This window comes from Lytechinus variegatus, chromosome 3 (genome assembly GCF_018143015.1).
Source record: "Lytechinus variegatus isolate NC3 chromosome 3, Lvar_3.0, whole genome shotgun sequence".
Lineage (NCBI taxonomy): Eukaryota > Metazoa > Echinodermata > Echinoidea > Temnopleuroida > Toxopneustidae > Lytechinus > Lytechinus variegatus.
Window position 1 is genome coordinate 7,037,003 of NC_054742.1, and position 17,602 is coordinate 7,054,604.

At 34.9% G+C, this 17,602-nt stretch overlaps 1 protein-coding gene across 4 annotated transcripts in view; it reads left to right on the top strand.

Moving 5' to 3' along the window:
- Nucleotides 1-17,602, top strand: part of LOC121410103 — a 54,935-nt gene that overhangs the window by 22,066 nt on the left and 15,267 nt on the right. For all 4 annotated transcript variants that reach the window (XM_041601975.1, XM_041601974.1, XM_041601976.1 and 1 more), the window contains 17 exons: nt 630-776; nt 1,421-1,480; nt 1,845-2,093; nt 3,251-3,393; nt 3,683-3,854; nt 4,175-4,272; nt 6,432-6,635; nt 7,081-7,302; nt 7,781-7,901; nt 11,699-11,964; nt 12,250-12,339; nt 13,036-13,265; nt 14,201-14,375; nt 14,693-14,756; nt 15,110-15,334; nt 16,397-16,639; nt 17,210-17,309. In XM_041601975.1, coding sequence (XP_041457909.1) covers nt 630-776; nt 1,421-1,480; nt 1,845-2,093; nt 3,251-3,393; nt 3,683-3,854; nt 4,175-4,272; nt 6,432-6,635; nt 7,081-7,302; nt 7,781-7,901; nt 11,699-11,964; nt 12,250-12,339; nt 13,036-13,265; nt 14,201-14,375; nt 14,693-14,756; nt 15,110-15,334; nt 16,397-16,639; nt 17,210-17,309 — 2,809 coding nt within the window. The remainder of the gene's footprint in view (nt 1-629; nt 777-1,420; nt 1,481-1,844; nt 2,094-3,250; nt 3,394-3,682; nt 3,855-4,174; nt 4,273-6,431; nt 6,636-7,080; nt 7,303-7,780; nt 7,902-11,698; nt 11,965-12,249; nt 12,340-13,035; nt 13,266-14,200; nt 14,376-14,692; nt 14,757-15,109; nt 15,335-16,396; nt 16,640-17,209; nt 17,310-17,602) is intronic.

Here is a 17,602-nt window from a genome sequence, read left to right on the forward strand (position 1 = left end):
ATGTTTCTTCCTCCTACGCTGGGAAAGACACAGATCATAATTTGATAAGATGTACTGGCATGACTTGTACTGTATCGTATTTGCAATGGCAGTGCTGTGTGTGTGTACACTGTGACTGTGAGGTGAGCGAGTGTGTAAGTTTCCAATATTGTCGGGACCGTTCTTTCTTTCTAACATTTGTAGCTGAATTGATCAAGAACAGCATATTTCTGCATACCAGTAATCTCTTTGGATACTTTGAAATCTTAAAAACTTAGATTTTGTTTCTTCGTACCTCAAATATGCATGTAAATGTGAGATTTTTTTTTTTTTTTTTTTTTTTTTTAGTCCAAAGTTGGGGGTGCGGTTAATACACCGTTACTTACGGTAACATTGATGATGATAGCAATATCAGTTATGATGATTTTGATGATGGTGGTAGAGATGTAGATGAAAGCAGTTTGCAGTAGGTGTTTATGGAGGATTGTGGACTACATAATATTTAATAGGTAAAAGAGAAATAATATTCAACATGTAATTTAGTATTTTTTAGTGGAAATTGCAAACGGTTAGCAAATTCAAAGATGAAAGACCCGGATGAAAGAGAATGAAAATATATTTACTCAACTCTTGTTTTCTTTATGATGTAGCTGTTCTCTGATCTGTTCATTGAGGATCCTCTGCTAGTCTGTGAGCTTGCAGCGACTCGTATGGATGCCCAGGAGGCTGCAGCAGGTAGAAGAACAGCCAAAGAAAAGCAGGCTGATACCCTTAAGATATGGCTGGATATCATGGAGGTAAAGAACATTATCATACACAGAGGATGGTGTAGTAAGGAAGAAAACTATATTCAATATACACAATAAATATTAAGAATTAACTTACAAAATGAAGAGATTTCAAAATAGAGCTCTGCCTAAACTTACAGAACATGTATACGAAATGAACACTTTACAAGTCAATTTTTTACTTCTTACATTTTATTTCGTAAATCCAGTCTAAATTCTGTATACATCTTTAATTGTGTATTTGTGTTGTTTTTTTATTTGTATTTATTAACTCTGCATTTAACTTGCACTGTATAAATTTGTTCTATTCTTTCTCAGACTGCCAATTGTTGAACTTAATTCAAATGATTATGATGGTAATGTTAATGTAGCAAGATAAGATTGTCTCATGTATAAATGTACAAATAAATTTACAATGAACAGCTGTATAACATTAAAACATATTACAATCAGAAAGGCAGTCATTATCAATAGATTAAGAAAATAGCAAATTCAAGTCTCAAAACTGAATTGTTTATTAGTGTTGTGATGCAGTGGAAAGAAAGATGATTAGACAAGGACAAATGAACAATCAAAATTAAACAGAAAAATATTCATCGTGTTTATTTTTCAGTTTTAGTCATTTCTAATGTCTTTATTTATTTTTAATGCAGACAATAAATTTGAGGCACAGGCTTGTGGAGACTTCTTGGGAGACTGAAATTCTTTCTCGGGTATGTCACAATTTATTGTCTAATTTAGAGCATATTTAACATATTTAATTAAAAATGACGATTTTGTTAAAAATCAGGAATGAAAAATCTAACAATTAATATTTCTCTTGTCCATTTATCTGTGGAGATCTCTCTCATTATATCATTCACATTGTCTTTAAATTTTCACATTTTCTATTAAACTGCATTTAGTTTATTCCAGAAATTCAAACATTGACCTTATGTTAGATTTATAATAATAATGACATAAACAATAATTTGAATTGAATTCATCTTGTATCAGCATTACTTTTACAGTATTACTAGTCATTTAAGTGGAACTCTGATGTAGATATGTTATGTTCCATTTCTTTTGACAATGTAGTTATACAGGGAGCAAGCAGTAGAGATGGGTTTTGATGAATTTCATATGTTCATGAGGTGTGTCCAGTTTGAGTTTGCTACTCATAAGGATGACGCTGACCAGCCTCCTCCTCTCTTCATGACGGCTCTTCAAGAAGATGATTCTAATCTTGACCGTTACACTCCAGCCAATATTTTCTTGGCTATTCAAGAATTGGATGAAAAACATGTTGGAATGTTTAGTTTCCGTAGCAAGGAAGGCTGTCTGAAGGTAATTATCTAGTCCTAGATCTCAAGATGTTCAATGTTCCTCTCTGTATAAAAGCTATTGGATCCTCCTTTGTTCTTTCAATACAAAAAGAAAAGAAAAATTGTGATGATGTGGTAGGGAAGGGTTTGGAGAAGTGTTTTGATGTGATATCCATCAAGTAGATATAAAACCAAACATTTCAGTAAATATTGTAATAATGTTTGATCTGGTTTCTTTTCCTTTTTCCCCTTTTATTTGTATAGTAATTATCGTTGATATTTCTTTTCCTTGCATTGTTTTAAAATTTCATTTCCCCTTTTATGCTCAATGTTTATATCTGGTATTCAGTACTTATAACATCATATATTTCACAATATCACATATTCAGTTTCCGGTTTTTGTAAAGGTGGCAGCATTAATAAGGCTTTGTCTTTCTAGTTCCCTCTTTATCTTTTAGACTGTTTTTCAGATTTTATTATTGCATTATTTTACGATTTTTCCATGTAATGTATGTTAGCTTTAAATGTACTTTGTTTCATTCTGTTTTTTATGATTAATAGAATAAATGCTATCAAATCAAATCAATCATTAAATCTATGTGTATTGAGTTCCTTACCTCATAGTGGCATCAATCAATTATTTAAAACATATTATGTTCAAGATTTTTTTGCTAACTTTCTTCTGTGTCCATGGTTCTCCCAGTACCTCATTTCACTGATCAAAAGTTCAAGATCCTTACGTTCCTCCTCTTCCAATTCTCTTGTTACCCTCAAAGTTTCCAAAACCTTGGGGGAAAGATCATTAGTTCACTTATCCCCCAAGTTATGGAATAGCCTCCACGAAAACATTAAACAGGGCTTGAACTCTAAAACTTTCAAACAATACTTTAAAACATTTCTCTTCAATTCTTCTTTATTTCTTTTATAATTTCCTAAAAAGCGCCTTGAGCGCTCTACAGAGTGGATTTGGCGCGATATAAGTCTAATTATTGTTGTTATTGTTATTATCATTATCATTCAAAAAGAGCATTCAATATATGATGTGAGTAATTCTAAATAGGGGTGTTTCAATTCAGTTCCATTCAAGACTACACACATGGTGTATTGTAAGCTGCTTCTACATTATCTGTATTATCCTACAAATCTTCAATTATATTAAAATCAATATATCTTTTTCAGATCATGAAGAAGAATGGTCAGGAGAATATCCGTGTTATTCTAATGATCCAGGTTGTTCATAAGAATTCATTACTAGCTGCTATTCAGCAGGGTAGTGTGTGTTCTTACTTCAAAGAAGCTGATAACACACCAGCAAGACAACAGTAAGTTTCATTAACATGATGAAAGTTTATCACAACACTTTGATTGAATCTCGAGATGATATTATGTAATAACTTTGTGCATAAGAGATGGGCTATTAAAATTTTTAAATTATTTCTTTATATATGAATTCTCTACTGTTCGTTCCCTTTTGATAATATAATGACTGATACAAATACAAAACCACCTTGTGTCTCTGTGAGTTGTTATTTTTTGTTATAAAAGCCATAGAAAACTTCAATAAAGCATTTGAATAAAAGCGTATCAATATAAATGTTATTGTTTTACCAGGCCTATTAATGCTCCAGTAGAGACGAGTCATTCTGATCAATCTCAGGGTCGAAGGAAATCTAGTGCAGTAGGGATATCTACACAGTCTGTGGTGTTTGCTGCTAAACTCAAATCAAGCATGGAGAAACATAAAAGATCTCCTGAAGCATTTGTATCTTTACAGCTTGAAAAGGTAATATTCAACCAATGTGTTTCTTTATAGTGTGTGCTTCTTCCACTTGCCACATGTTGTTTGTTGTGTGTTTCTTCCATTCTCAACAATGTTTCCCATGCTATTTGTCTGAAATATATATCTTTTATATAGCAAAGATAGATACAAGAAATTAGTATCTATGCTGTTTTCAAGGGCTGTGGCTTTCTATATATTTTGCTGTCTTTTATGTTGCATTGGGGCAGTATGATACCATATTTTGTTTCGTCAGGGTTCTCCCATTTACTGTTTGTAATACTTAGCTATTTTTATAGTATGGATGTGATATATTTTATGAACAGACTCCATCCCGAGATGTAATGCTGAATAATTTCCTTCAGCTGAAAGCCAGTCGAGGAACCATTATGAAGAACCCAGAAGAAGTGGAGAAACTCAAGAGGTAAATATTCTGATTCAAACTCTAAATGAATATTTAACCTTTGGAAGTAATTGCTGCAGCAATCAATAGTCTTTTTTTTTTAAATACTGGTAGCATGGTGACATCATGTCTGTTATTTTTATTTTAAAAGTAGAATTTTTTACATTGTTACAACGAAATTCTGTTCATATTGCTCAATTCAATAAGCAGGACTTCACACTAAAAAAAAAAAGAAGTTTATCATTTCAAACCTTTACTTGCCAAAAAGAAAACTGCAATAAAAACATTAAAAATCAATATTCTTTGTAATCTAACAACTGACGCCTTTTTAGGCATATCTTGGATATGTGCTGTTGCACTGATCCACCGAGCTCAATGCACAGTACAGTACATTCCATGTGTTTTAAAAATATGAAGTTACATTGTTTCTAGGGGTGTTTCATGAAGCTTTTTGCAATTAGTTAAGCATGACTTTACAAACGACTGGTGATCAGTTCTAGTGCTAAATGATTAAAAATGGGATTAGTGTAGCACTACAAATGACTGGTGATTAGTTGTAGTGCTTAATGATTAAGAATGGGATTAGTGTACCACTACAAACGACTGGTGATCAGTTCTAGTGCTTATTAATTAAGAAGGGGATTAGTGTAGCACTACAAATGACTGGTGGTCAGCTGTAGTGCTAAATGATTAAAGGGATACTCTGGGCTGAAGATATATCTAAATAAATATAGTAAAATTCACAGAGCAAAATGCTGGAAATTTTATCAAAATTGGATAACAAATAATAAAGTTATTGAATTTTAAAGATTTGTGTTATTCCCATTAAGTAGTTCTACGCATGTCATCATGAATATTCATTAGGTGGGCTGAGGATGTCACATCCCCACTTTCCCTGTTTCTTAATTTATTGCATGAAATCATAATTGTTCCATTATTTCATTTATGTGTAAATGATGTGTCTCCTTTATGATGAAATAAGTTGCAGCAATTTAATTAATCAGTTGTCAATCTAATTGGTTTAGTTCTTGGTCGAAAATTTTTGAATAAACCTGATTTCATACAATAAAATACAAAAGAACAAGTGGGGATATGACATCATCATCCCACCTAATGAATGAGTGGTGCGTTGTGGCCCAGTGGATTAGTCATCTGACTTTGAAACAGGGGGTCATGGGTTCGAATCCCAGCCATGGCGTAATTTCCTTCAGCAAGAATTTTATCCACATTGTGATGGGTACCCATTAGAAAGAAATCCCTTGAATGCTTGAGCACCTAGGCAGCCCAGCTATAGCTGGGGTAATATTAATAGCAGGGCCTGCTGGGAGAACAGTTTTCAGAACTGAAATGGCTTCCCTGGGAAAATATACCTATATTATTATTACTATAATGTTCATGAAGACATGCCTAGAACTGTTTGAATGGAATAATGCAAATCTTCAAAATTCAATAACTTTATTTGTTATCCAATTTTGATCAAATTGTCAGCATTTTATTTTTACTTTTATTTTATTGAATTTTACTCTATTTATTGAGATATTAATATCTTCAGCCTGAAGCATCCCTTTAAGTAAGGATGGATTTAGTGTTGCACTACAAATGACTGATGATCAGTTTTAGTCTGTGCTAAATTATTAAGTAAGAATGGGATTAATGTAGCACCTAAGAACATGTTCCAGCCTTTGTAAAGTTATGTGAAACCTATGAAGAGCTTTATAAAACATGTAAACAGGCTCCCTGGTCTGTGTTTCCTGCCGATTGTACGCTTACCTGCTCACACAGGCAGAGCGAGTCATTGTGGCAGAATTGCGCTTAGAAAAAGATATACCTGTGTAAGTGCATGAGCTAGCGCCACAAAGTGCAGTATGTAGCTTTTCTGTCAAATTCCTGACAGATCACATTTAATTTGCGAGTGATGCTGTTTTTGCATAATTCTAAGTGGAAAACAATCCTGGTAAGATAATTTCATACATTCGTTATTCATAATTCTACTTACCCAATCGGCCAAGTAAATTTTTACATTTTTATTTTTTAATTATTTGACCCAAGTCTAGTGTTGAGTCTTGCAGTGATATTTGAATTTTAATTTTTTTATGATAATCAGTCAATCTTTTCCTGATAAGTTCATCAAAATTTAACATTAATTATTTTTAAGCTCATTATTTTCTTCATTCTTTTAGGGAACTGATAGTGAAGTTCTGTCATCGTTTCATGAGACGTGTATCCCAGTATTCTTTAAGAGGTCAAATTATCTCATACATTAATAGTATGATGAACCTTTTAGATGAGTTTGATATGGTCAAGAAAACTCACTTTGTTTGTGGTCTACAGAATGAGAAGAAAGGTCCCGAAGATGATGTAAAAGGATTAGAAACAAATCCAAGGTTAGAAATCATTTTATTATCAATTCTAATTGTTCTGTTTGGGATTGCCTATAGCCATTCCTTATTGTACTACTGTCACCTGGGGTCATTTGCAGATAATGCTGTGTGTATTAAACATAACTCAAAGACAAAATTTATTACAGATATTCAAACAATCAGAAGTATGTATGAAGCTCCTATGTCGTACTGATGGATTTAGTTGTTTTAATTGACAACTTTATCTGCATGTAATCCCTGTTGTTTTTTTTTTTGGGGGGGGGGGGTTGGTTTCTTTTCAACAATGAAATCTTGGCATAGATGTATGCACCATAATGTAATTTATTTTGAAACCTCAAAGGGGACAGCTTTATCCATATGAAAAAAAAATTGTTTATAGATGTAGTGAAATAAAATAACTCATCAGGGCAACAGATAATGAAATGAAATTGTTTATTTATGATTACAGGGAATTGAAGAAACGTCCAAGACGTTTACTCTCTCCTGATGGTACCACACTCCTTAACATGTGGTTTCTACCACATCATACTGAGTCTCTCGTCATGTTCAAGACACTGGATGAAGATACATGTGTGAGGGCGCTCTCTGTCTCATTAAGGATAATATCATCACTCCATGATATCCTACAGTACCTTTGTGCACACTCCAAGCTGGGTAGCTCACATGCAAGGTAGATTCACCTGGTGTTATATTGTTTAATTTTAGATATTTTTACTATCACATTATTAAACACAAAAACCACACTTTCACTTGACATTAAGCTCACTAAGTTGCTGTATTTTTGTGTTCATACAAAGTCTGACTCTAAACAATTGCAAATTGTTAGAATATACATGCTAGGATAGCTAGGTCATTTCTAATTTTCTCTTTTTTACCTATAAATCATGAATTATATTTGTTATAAAAATGATATCTTAAGCTTTTGTGGAGATATGAAATCAAATTTAATTTTATACAGTTGTTGAATTAAGAAAATGTTCAAACTCAATAAAAATGAATAGATATTGTCTCTGCCCCATGGGTATTTCATCCATTAATAGGTTTTTTATTGTCATCTGGTTTAAAGGGTCTTAGGAAGATTTACTTCATGTATAGAACCTAATAACCATTTTATGATGTATTTTTGTTTGTATTTGTTTTTAAATCAGACTTGGTTCTCAAAAGAAGGATATTACAGCAGACTGGGGTGGAACAGAAGGAATCTGTTCTGAACTCAGAGAGATTCAGAAACAAATCAACAATATGGAGGATCCTAATGATCCTGAACAGGTTAGTATTATAAGGGAGTGAACTTAGATTGGTCTGGAATCTGTTTTGAATTCAGAGAGGTTCAGAAATCAACAATAATGTCCTGAGGATCCTTAATATGTTTGTAATTAGCAGAATGTCAAATATTTTCTCCTGAAGGCAACATTTAGTCAAAGACGTACTGTCAGCTGCTAAAACTTGAATCTCAAAATTTGAAGACGAAAAAATGATGACAGACAGAGCTTTATTGCAATGCTGACAACCTTATCTAATCTCAAGTTGATTTTCCGCGACATTCGAGGATCATAATTATCTGCAATGTGGTTGACTTGGAGATTCTCTCGACGAATATGGTGAATTTTTAAGAGGTAGTGGATTGTTATGTCAGCAGCAAGAGAAGCAGATCGGTGCGAGGAGAGTAATACTAGTGGCAAGGATACTAGTGGCAAGGATGAGAGGATCGAGAGTGGTGAAAGCTTTGGTAACTGATGTAGGGTGACACAGGGACAGAACATGCTGAATGAATTCTGGTCATTGGGAGTCAATGATTGGACAAGATGCAAGAAAGTGGATGGATCTTTCATCGTCTGAAACAAAGTCTACAGGTGGCTCTGGGAGACTTGCCTATAGTTTTGTGTTGGGTAGGTGCCTGTCAGGATTGGAGCGGAGTTTTGCTGCAATACAGAGGTGTGAAGGTAGTGCAGGGGCTGCTAGGGCTTAGGAGAACTGAACAAAGCTTCCAAAAAGCAAGTGTGCTTTTCCTAGATGGCATCAGCTAGGTCAGTTCCTGAAGATCGCTGGCAGCATAGTCTTTTCCTGGAGGGGTAGCTGATGCTCAAGGGGGTCTGAGAGGATAGAGAACAAGCTGTATTTGGTGATTAGCTAGGATGTGAAAGGGATGTCTGCAGCCAGTGCATTCAGGAAAATCCTGTGCTCGAATTTGTCAGTAGGTAGAGTACACAGTTGCCTGAGGGTCAGCAAGGTATTAAGGTCCACGTGCAGAGATAGAGGGATAATTCCCATCAGGAGGAAGACCGCTTCATTTGCTGTACTTTTTGGAAGACCAAGGAGCTTCTTGAAGAGGCGGGCCAGGACCTCTTGGTGACTCTAAAACCTGCAATTCCATACAGCATCTTAGGGATGTAATAGGTGGACTTAGCAATGGTTGTAGGTCAGAATTTTTCCTTGAACATGAACCACCACACGGTATTGTATCCCTTGGCAATGATGTTTGGTATAGGATCTATAGGAGTAGAATTGCCCAAGCTGGGGAGGCTGACCAATTTCTTTAACTTCTACATCATCCAGGAACCAGATGTACTTGATGTAGCCTTGTCCTTTGAAAATGAGGATTGCACTCTTTGATGGGTTGATTTTGTACTTCCATGTAGTTGCATAAGTATGGTTGAATGGGTGAGGTTTTGCATGGATTCAAGTTCTTTGACTGTGGAAACTATGAAGGCCACATTGTAAGTGAGAACAATAACCCCTGCATACATGTTTTGACAGTCGGATCCTAGATCTTCATCCCTCAGCAGCTTAGTAAACCCATCAATAAAGATAATATTCTGTTCATTGAAATTATGTGTCTATCCTCATTCTTCCATTTTCATTTTTTTCCTTTGGTAATTTTATATAATTTGAAATGAAAAAAGGACTTTTTACTACTTTTTTTAAAGAAAAAAAATTATGCAACATTGTTTATAACCATTTTTAAAATAAAAATTGTTTAATTATGGGACATAAGTTGGTTATGACAAATATTACATGGTTCAGTGCTCGCAAATCTTTTTTTTCTAAATGTTTTTTGTAATTTATATAGTCATACATTGCCAAACCACAAACTGAACCAAAGTATGGAAAAAAAAATTCCAGAACTCTGCCGAACCGAACCTGAGCATGCCTCACTTGCAGCACTAATATGTTGGCTTCTTCTGAGTTGTATTCAGCATCTAAAGGGTCATTGAAATGAATATACAGGACTTTGTAGCTTGAAATCCAAACTGAAGCTCATGTGGAGTGCTGGCTATGACCAGAGAGTCCTCAATCTTAGGTTTCAAGGCATTTCCAAGAGTTTTGACAGAGTTGAGATTCCTCTGTAGCTAGAGGGATCACTAACAGGTATGCTCCCTCCTTTTTGCAAAGGAATAATGGCTGCTTTTTTCAGTGAAGCTGGAAGATATCCAAGTCTGATGGAGTTTTGGAAGAGTAGGAGAAGTAGGTGACAAAGGATTGGACTTGACTGCTCAGATGCTCAAATGCTCAGAGGTTATGTTGTCAAAGCCTTGAGCTTTTTTGTAGCTTGAGTTTCCTGATGGCTTCATCAACATCATGTGAGGTGAGAGTGAGAGTGTCTTTCTCAGTGCCTAAAAAGTGACTGGGGAGCAGATTAGCAGGTTGCTCAGTCAATTGTTTGGCTGGGATGATCAGAGCCACCTCTTCACTGATGACAGCAGTAGGATCTGGGAAAACAGGTCTTGGAAATAAATATTTTCAGCCCTAGATAACATCCTTACCCTGGTACAGAGTCTCCTTGTATATCAGAAATGGAAGGTCCAGTGTTGGGGTTCTGCCAGCTTTGTTTGATTTTACAAGATTGTAAAACAAGAAGCTATTCATATCATTTGCTGACTCTGTCTTTCCTTGCACATTTAGTCTGATTGAGGCTTCAGATTATGTCAGGGCACTCTCCTGGTTTGGCAGCTTGCTTCCACTTCCTTCAATTGGCTAAGGAAAGGGAGTATGCAGAACTGACCTCCTGAGTCCAGTCAGGTTTGCCTTATATCCTTTCTGTGTGGGCTTTATGAGGAGGTCTCAAGGAAAGCTCTAGCATCCGATCTTGAATATAAACAAAGAGCAGATCCCCAGAGGTTTTGTCCAGTAAGAGGGAGTGGAGGTTTCAGAAGCTATTGGGTGCTTCCAGTTCTTGTGGATTGGTGTAAAGTGAAGCAATTTCACTGTGGTCACTGGGCCACAAGTTGGAGTTTCTCTAATTGCTGTAGGGTGGCCAAGGGTTGTCTCATGCATGTGCTAAAGACCAAGTGTAGACTTGGATGCAGGAGAGTTCTAGTGACAAGAACAGGTTGGTGATCAGAGCAGTTGAGGGGATGTTTTACAATTATGTTATGTTGAGAGTGATGTTATACAGAGCAATTTTTTCCTGTCTTTTTGTCCATAGAGAACTCCTTACTGAGCAAAAGACAGATACTACTTGTATTTTAACTCTAAAGTGGATTCTTTAAAGCTGTTCTAACATTTTTAGATTTTGAGACAAGAGGCTTTAGCAGCCAACTGATGTAATACATTTCATGCTAGGAATTAAAACAAATATACTCCTTTTCAGATATTTAATCTCAACTGATCTTTGTATGTTCAGAAATATCATGCTAAGATAAAATGTTTGGATTGTGGGTTATATTTTTTTAAGCTCACCGGTAGCTGTAGTAATATTGGAAGTAATAGTATCTTAACTCTAAGACACAAGTCCGAAGTTAAGAAAAATTTAACTATTGCAAGAAGAATTGGATGTATCTGTTCCTGGAACCTGTTTTATAGTTGAAAAGGGAATTTTTTTCATGCTCATCATGTTGTAAAATTGCATTGACAGAAAACTGTTTATAAGTTCTAAGACATGTTTTATAGGACACCTAAATTTTCAAATAAATTGTCTGATGTATGCTATGAGTACTGTCTAAATTATTTCACTAACAATCCAGATTTTAAGTCTTCTAACTTGAAAATATGCAGTTAATGTAGACTTCATTGGTTTTCATTGTCTTGGACTTTTGTAACACCCATTATATTTTTACTTTATCCAGATTGCAGATTTTTTGAGTCTAAGACGTGACATTCTCTTCCTTGAGTTTGATTCCTCCATCCGTTACACCCTTCGAGATACCCTATTATCAACAAAGAATGTGGGTGGATACCGCAGTGTGACCATGAACATGTCATCAGCTCTTCCTGCTCTAAGCAATGTTCAGAGACCAACACTCTACAACACTTACATGTGTGTCCCAGAACCATTGCAGCCAAGAGATAGCAAGGCACAGGAGTTATTTCCTTATAGAACATTCTTAGGAAGGTATGTCACATTTCTTCTTGGAACAATTTCTGATATCTGAAGAAAAGTTTTAACTTTTGTTCACAATAAACTAAAAGACATTATAGTGTTTTCTTGGATCTTGTGCAGCATCCTTATTGATATTTTGTATTACCCTTACTCTTATGAAAGTTTACAAATCTAGTAAATTTTCATGGATTCAGTAACAGCTCAACATGAATTACCATTTCATTTTCTTTTGTAGACTGGTATAAGGATTTTGTAGCATTATCCCTATGTTCTTAAAATCATCTGTTAATTTAACAGGCGAGGTCCATTTAATCTGAGATTCTGGCAATGGCAACAGATTGAAAACAACATGCAGCTATGTCTATCAGGACTCAAGGATGTAGATAGGTATGTACTATTATTAGTAGAATATCAACAGCACCAAAAGTGAATGCTTTATAAAAAAAAAAGATTATGAAATAGAGTAATATATTGTCATTTTGTTGCTCAAATGCATTTGGCAAACAATTACCATTTTGAGAATCGCAAATATAATACTTCTGTCAAGTATCTGAAATGAATTCCATCGAATTCCCTTATCCAGAATCAAGAAAAGCTTAAAAATCAGATCGTGACAATTGCAGTCCAATGAATTCCTTGTATTTGGTATAGCACCTTTTCCTTGTGGTTATACATTGCTTCACAATCTACTACACTAGATATATGATTGCCACTCAACAGTCATAACATTTCCAAATATACCAGATGAACAATAAACAGTATCATTTTATTAAGAAACTAAATGGGCATTCACAAGCTTTTTAATTTGTCCCGGGATTGGCAGTCTTCAGGAAGGTTGGTACCTTGTTCCACAGCTTAAAATCGACAATGATGATTGAAATGTCACCAACACTCTTTCTGTCGTGCAGCTAGGGAATGACAAGCTCATAGGGGGCAAAACGAATAACTTAGGCGTAGGAATTTGAAGCATATTTGTATCATTTAACGAGCTATACAGATAATCATATATCATGAATGAATTAAATCTCATAAAATATCTATCATAATGATTCATGTTCATATTTTATGATTCTTTTTTCACAGACATGTTGCGAATGGAGAGATATTAGGTGTATCACTGCTGATGGAAGATGTTCTACTGAGCGGCCAACAGGATATTGTCATGTCACCTGATGATAGTGATAGTGAAGATATAGCAATACAATCCAGTAAGACTCCATCTAGACCAAGGAGTGCTGCTAGTACCAGATCATCATCTCATTCTAGACCAGCTAGTGCTAGAAGTGGATCTGTAATTAGGGAGTCCAAGCAAGGTGGGTATCATGAACTTTGATAGATTACCAGGGTTTTTTCCATACCTATTCTGTAATACATAAAAAAATCAAGGCTATTTGATGACTGTCTAAAGGCAAGCTCATTTCATATGTCAGAACAGTAATTTGTAAAATGTCTATTTCAAGTTCATTGACTAACTGTGGGATGATTTTGAAAGATAGGAGGAAACAAAGAATATTGTGAATTCAAAGGAATATCCTTGATGTTTACAGAAATCTTGCAGCTTACTACATTTATATTGCCCTTGTAAATATCATATCATAACAATGTGCTTTGCAACATTCTTGTAAGTATGGAAATTTGCAATGAACAGTGAAAGCAATTTAAATTCCAGCATTATCAGCGTACTTTCGTGTCTGTGATGTTCGTTAATTATATCTATATCACTCAAGTTTTTTTTCTTTTAATTATTTTATCTGAATTTAAGTTATTTTTGCATTTTCTGTTTGTTTTTGAAGTTTTTATGCCAACATGACTGTGTTGAAAAACAGTGTGTATTCTCTGAACATGTTATCCTGTATAAAGATATTCAAATAAATAAATAGATTTTAGATTAACTAGATTTTGCCCTACATTGTAAAAAGTTTTTGAAGGTATATGTATGTGTTACAAATACACATAATGCTATTACGGGCACTTAGCATTGCTAGGCTATGTGAAAGCTGTCTCCCATTCAAATGTACAGGATACAAATTCACATAACTGAGGCAATTAGAGTTTATATTGAGCTCAAAAAGGACTATTAATCTTATCAATATAGAAAAAAAAGACCAACCCTTATATGTCAATTTAATCAATCAGTGAGAACGTAAAAACCCTCCAGTATACTGCGGAATTAATGGTATTTAAGTCTTAAGCATTTTGTCAGTAAGGAATTGATTAAACCCCATACTATAATTTGTTTTACTTTTAGTTGTTTCAACTACTGGAAAAGCACTCTCCAGAACAAAGGAGCCTGTCAAGGCTTACTCCTTACTCAAAGATTTCTTGTTACTATGGAAACGTCTAGAGGTCTTCAAGGTTGAATGGGGTCAACGTAAGCTTGCCATTGAAGAGGTCAATACTCCAGCCCTATATAGAAAGTTTTGGTAAGAAATTAATCTGTGTTTTTATCCAGTCATACAGTCAACTTTGTTGCTTTTAAAACTTAATTTGTATTCCATGAAGTGTAGAGCTAAAAAAAATGTTTTTACCAAGCTGTTTCCTGTAGTGTTTTACTGTCTCTTTTTTTTTCTTTCTGTCTCTTTGTCTCTCTTTCTCTCTTCTCATTGTCTGACTGTCCAGCCCCACACCATCTTTCTGTCTCCCCCTTTGATCTTGGTTCCATTGTTATGTATGCTATTATCTGATATTCTTATGATACATGTAATCTAGTGAATCATAATATCTTCCCATGTTAATTCAGTCAAACCTACAAGATGGAGATCCTCTATCCTGTGGTGAAGAGTATAGCCAGGAGATATGGACAGGTAATTCAGACATTTTTATACTTTGTTTTATTGATTGTGTATTATATGTAGGTTATCTATTGTCGATTAATTCAATGAAAGTTCATAGTTTTGATTTCATATTTTTATGATTTTTTTTCAATGAAAAGTGTAGGTCTTTGATTTTAAGTAAAGCTTGTGATTATTATGTAATGGTACATTTCCTCTTGGAACATATAATGTGATTAGCAGTTTGAAGGTCTATTATGTATTAATCCTTGATAATAAAAACAGTGATGTTTAAATTTGATTAATTATGAATTCTAATGCATCAAATTTTGTGATTCTGTACATATGGCAGATATGAGTTTACAATGATTTTCTATCTCTGACAGGGAGATCTATATGAGGGTATGGTAATGGACTCGGAGCCTATCGTTGCTCCTAAAGGAGCCTCAGAGATGGAGCTTAGGGCTAAACAACTAGTCAAGCTCCTTGATAATCTGGAGCATCATATGATCCATGAGCTCCAGCGTAAGATTGCTAAGGAGCACGCCCTCGTTGTTGCCGAGAGAGCAAGGGATGAAGGTAATCTTCCAACTGACCTATGGAAGAGACCGGTGAGTGTTCATTACATGGCCTGTATTGTATTGTATTGCTCATAAAAGATCTGGGGAGGACAATGCTGTGAATTCAGTACCATTGTTATTTCTTTTAGTTGTCTATGTATCATTCTACTTATCAAGCTATCATGTAAAACCCCCGTCACACTAGAGGCAGAATGAGCCAGAATGCCGTCGGAATGAAAATTCTTGGTACATTCCTGGATATTCAAAGCGCATTCTAAAAATTCTGACTGCATTCTGAGTGCATTCCAGACATTCGGGTCTATTCTTGTGACCGGCCCGAATGTTTTGCTCATGTTCAAAACTTTCGAAGTGCATTCGAAGTGGAGAATATCGAACGACATTCGAAGTGCATTCTGACTGCATTCTAAATATTCTTGCGACATTCTAAGAGCAGTCGAGGCATTCTGATCGCATTCTAGAGAAAACCGAATCGCATAAAACGCGGCCAGCTGCTGTTGTAACGTCATTTGGCAGTAGAAGTCACCCGGTCATGTCGCAAAAAAGGAAGACATTTTTGCAAAAGTAGTGAAAATTTCAAATTCCCTCCCGAATGTGGCACGAATTTTGAAAGTTCTTCATTCCGGCTGGTTCTGCTCGATTCCTGCTGATTCCGAATAAATGTGACGGGGGTATAAAGCTGTTTTAAGGATCAACTTCTTACATATGTATACAGGCATGCATCTCATTTACACAATTTGTGGATAAGGGTCAAAGATTGCCGGTGTGATGAACCATGTCTCCTAAAACGGTGAAATGTTCTGGGGGATGTTGGCTGCCAATCTTATCTTTGACTTTGTGAAGTGGCTTAATTTTTTTTGCATTTGCTAAATTTGAGATACTAGGGCCCTTATACAAAAGGCTTAGCAATGATCTTAGAACAAATTTTAATGATTGATCGCATTAATGGCATTGTGCAATCCCTGAAAATCAAACATACATTAATCACTATGAGTTACAGAGCTCTTGTCTTTCTATTCTAATGTTGATGTCTTGTTAGGCATCAAAAGTAAGAGCTCCTTAACATGTTTTTTTTTAATTGATTTTGATTGACAGGTGATTAATGAACGTCTGATGATCCCTAAGCCTCATGTTGCTGATGATTTCTCACGTACACTTCATAATATGGCTCAAAGAGAAGGTGACAAGGTATTCTTTACATCAGATCAATTAAACAGTGCTCTCACTGGGTTAGCTAATGCTGTCATGACAAGAGAGAAAGGCAACTACGAGAATTATTCGATGTACTATGAGAATCTACTAAGACAACACCATCAGTTGCTTTATCAGAGAGAACAGGTATAGTATTTCTTTTGTGTGTTGGCTTACTTATTAACATGCAGTTGTCACCAGTTTTCACCATGTGATATACATATATCCCATAGAGCACCATATTATCTGGCATGTCATGAAGTTATATCCGTATACCATCCATATGATGTACCCCTATCACTCTATAGAAAGTTCAGTCATAGCAACTTTACAAATGAATTTGCCTTCTATCTGACCAATGGTATATGATTAAATGTCACTATGCTCATTTGGGTTGCTCCTTATTTAAAGTTATCTCAAGTGAGAAACCATATCGCATGTTTACAATTGGCTGAAATAACTTTTCTTTTTCGTTTTTATCATAAACTCTAAACCTATATCTTCAATGGTATTTGATAATGTAGTTTCATTTCATGTGATGGGTTTGTGCATAGTTTCCTATTCAAAGTGATCACCATTGAGGGTTTGCTCGAAAGTAAAGAAATTTAATTTTCTATATCTTTGTCAATTTTCTAATTTGTATGACCAAAAGAAATGATAATGAACCGTACTTGAATCATATTCAATACATGTATATGATGTGTTTTATATTAACAGGAGATTAAACATCTTCAGCAGGCCTATGATGATATTCAGACAGCAGCCGTGGTTGATATTCAATGTCAATTAGCAGATAGGAGTCATGACCTATTATTAGGTAAAACTCTTCTGTCTTCTGTAATTTATTCTTTTCTCATTGATATTGATTCAACAATCGAATCAGTGTTTTTATTTCATTAAATGAGTAAAATTGGAATCTAACCGCTTCTATGTTCCTATTTCTGTATAGCCATGTTACTATAGATGTGATCATGTATATTGTGTATTATTTGTGTATTATGTTCTATGTACTTATGTTACTTTATATGTTATGCCAACAAAACAATTTTCCTTTTTAATATGTACCAATACATGTATCTGAATATGAATCTGAATTAAGGGTCGAATGTA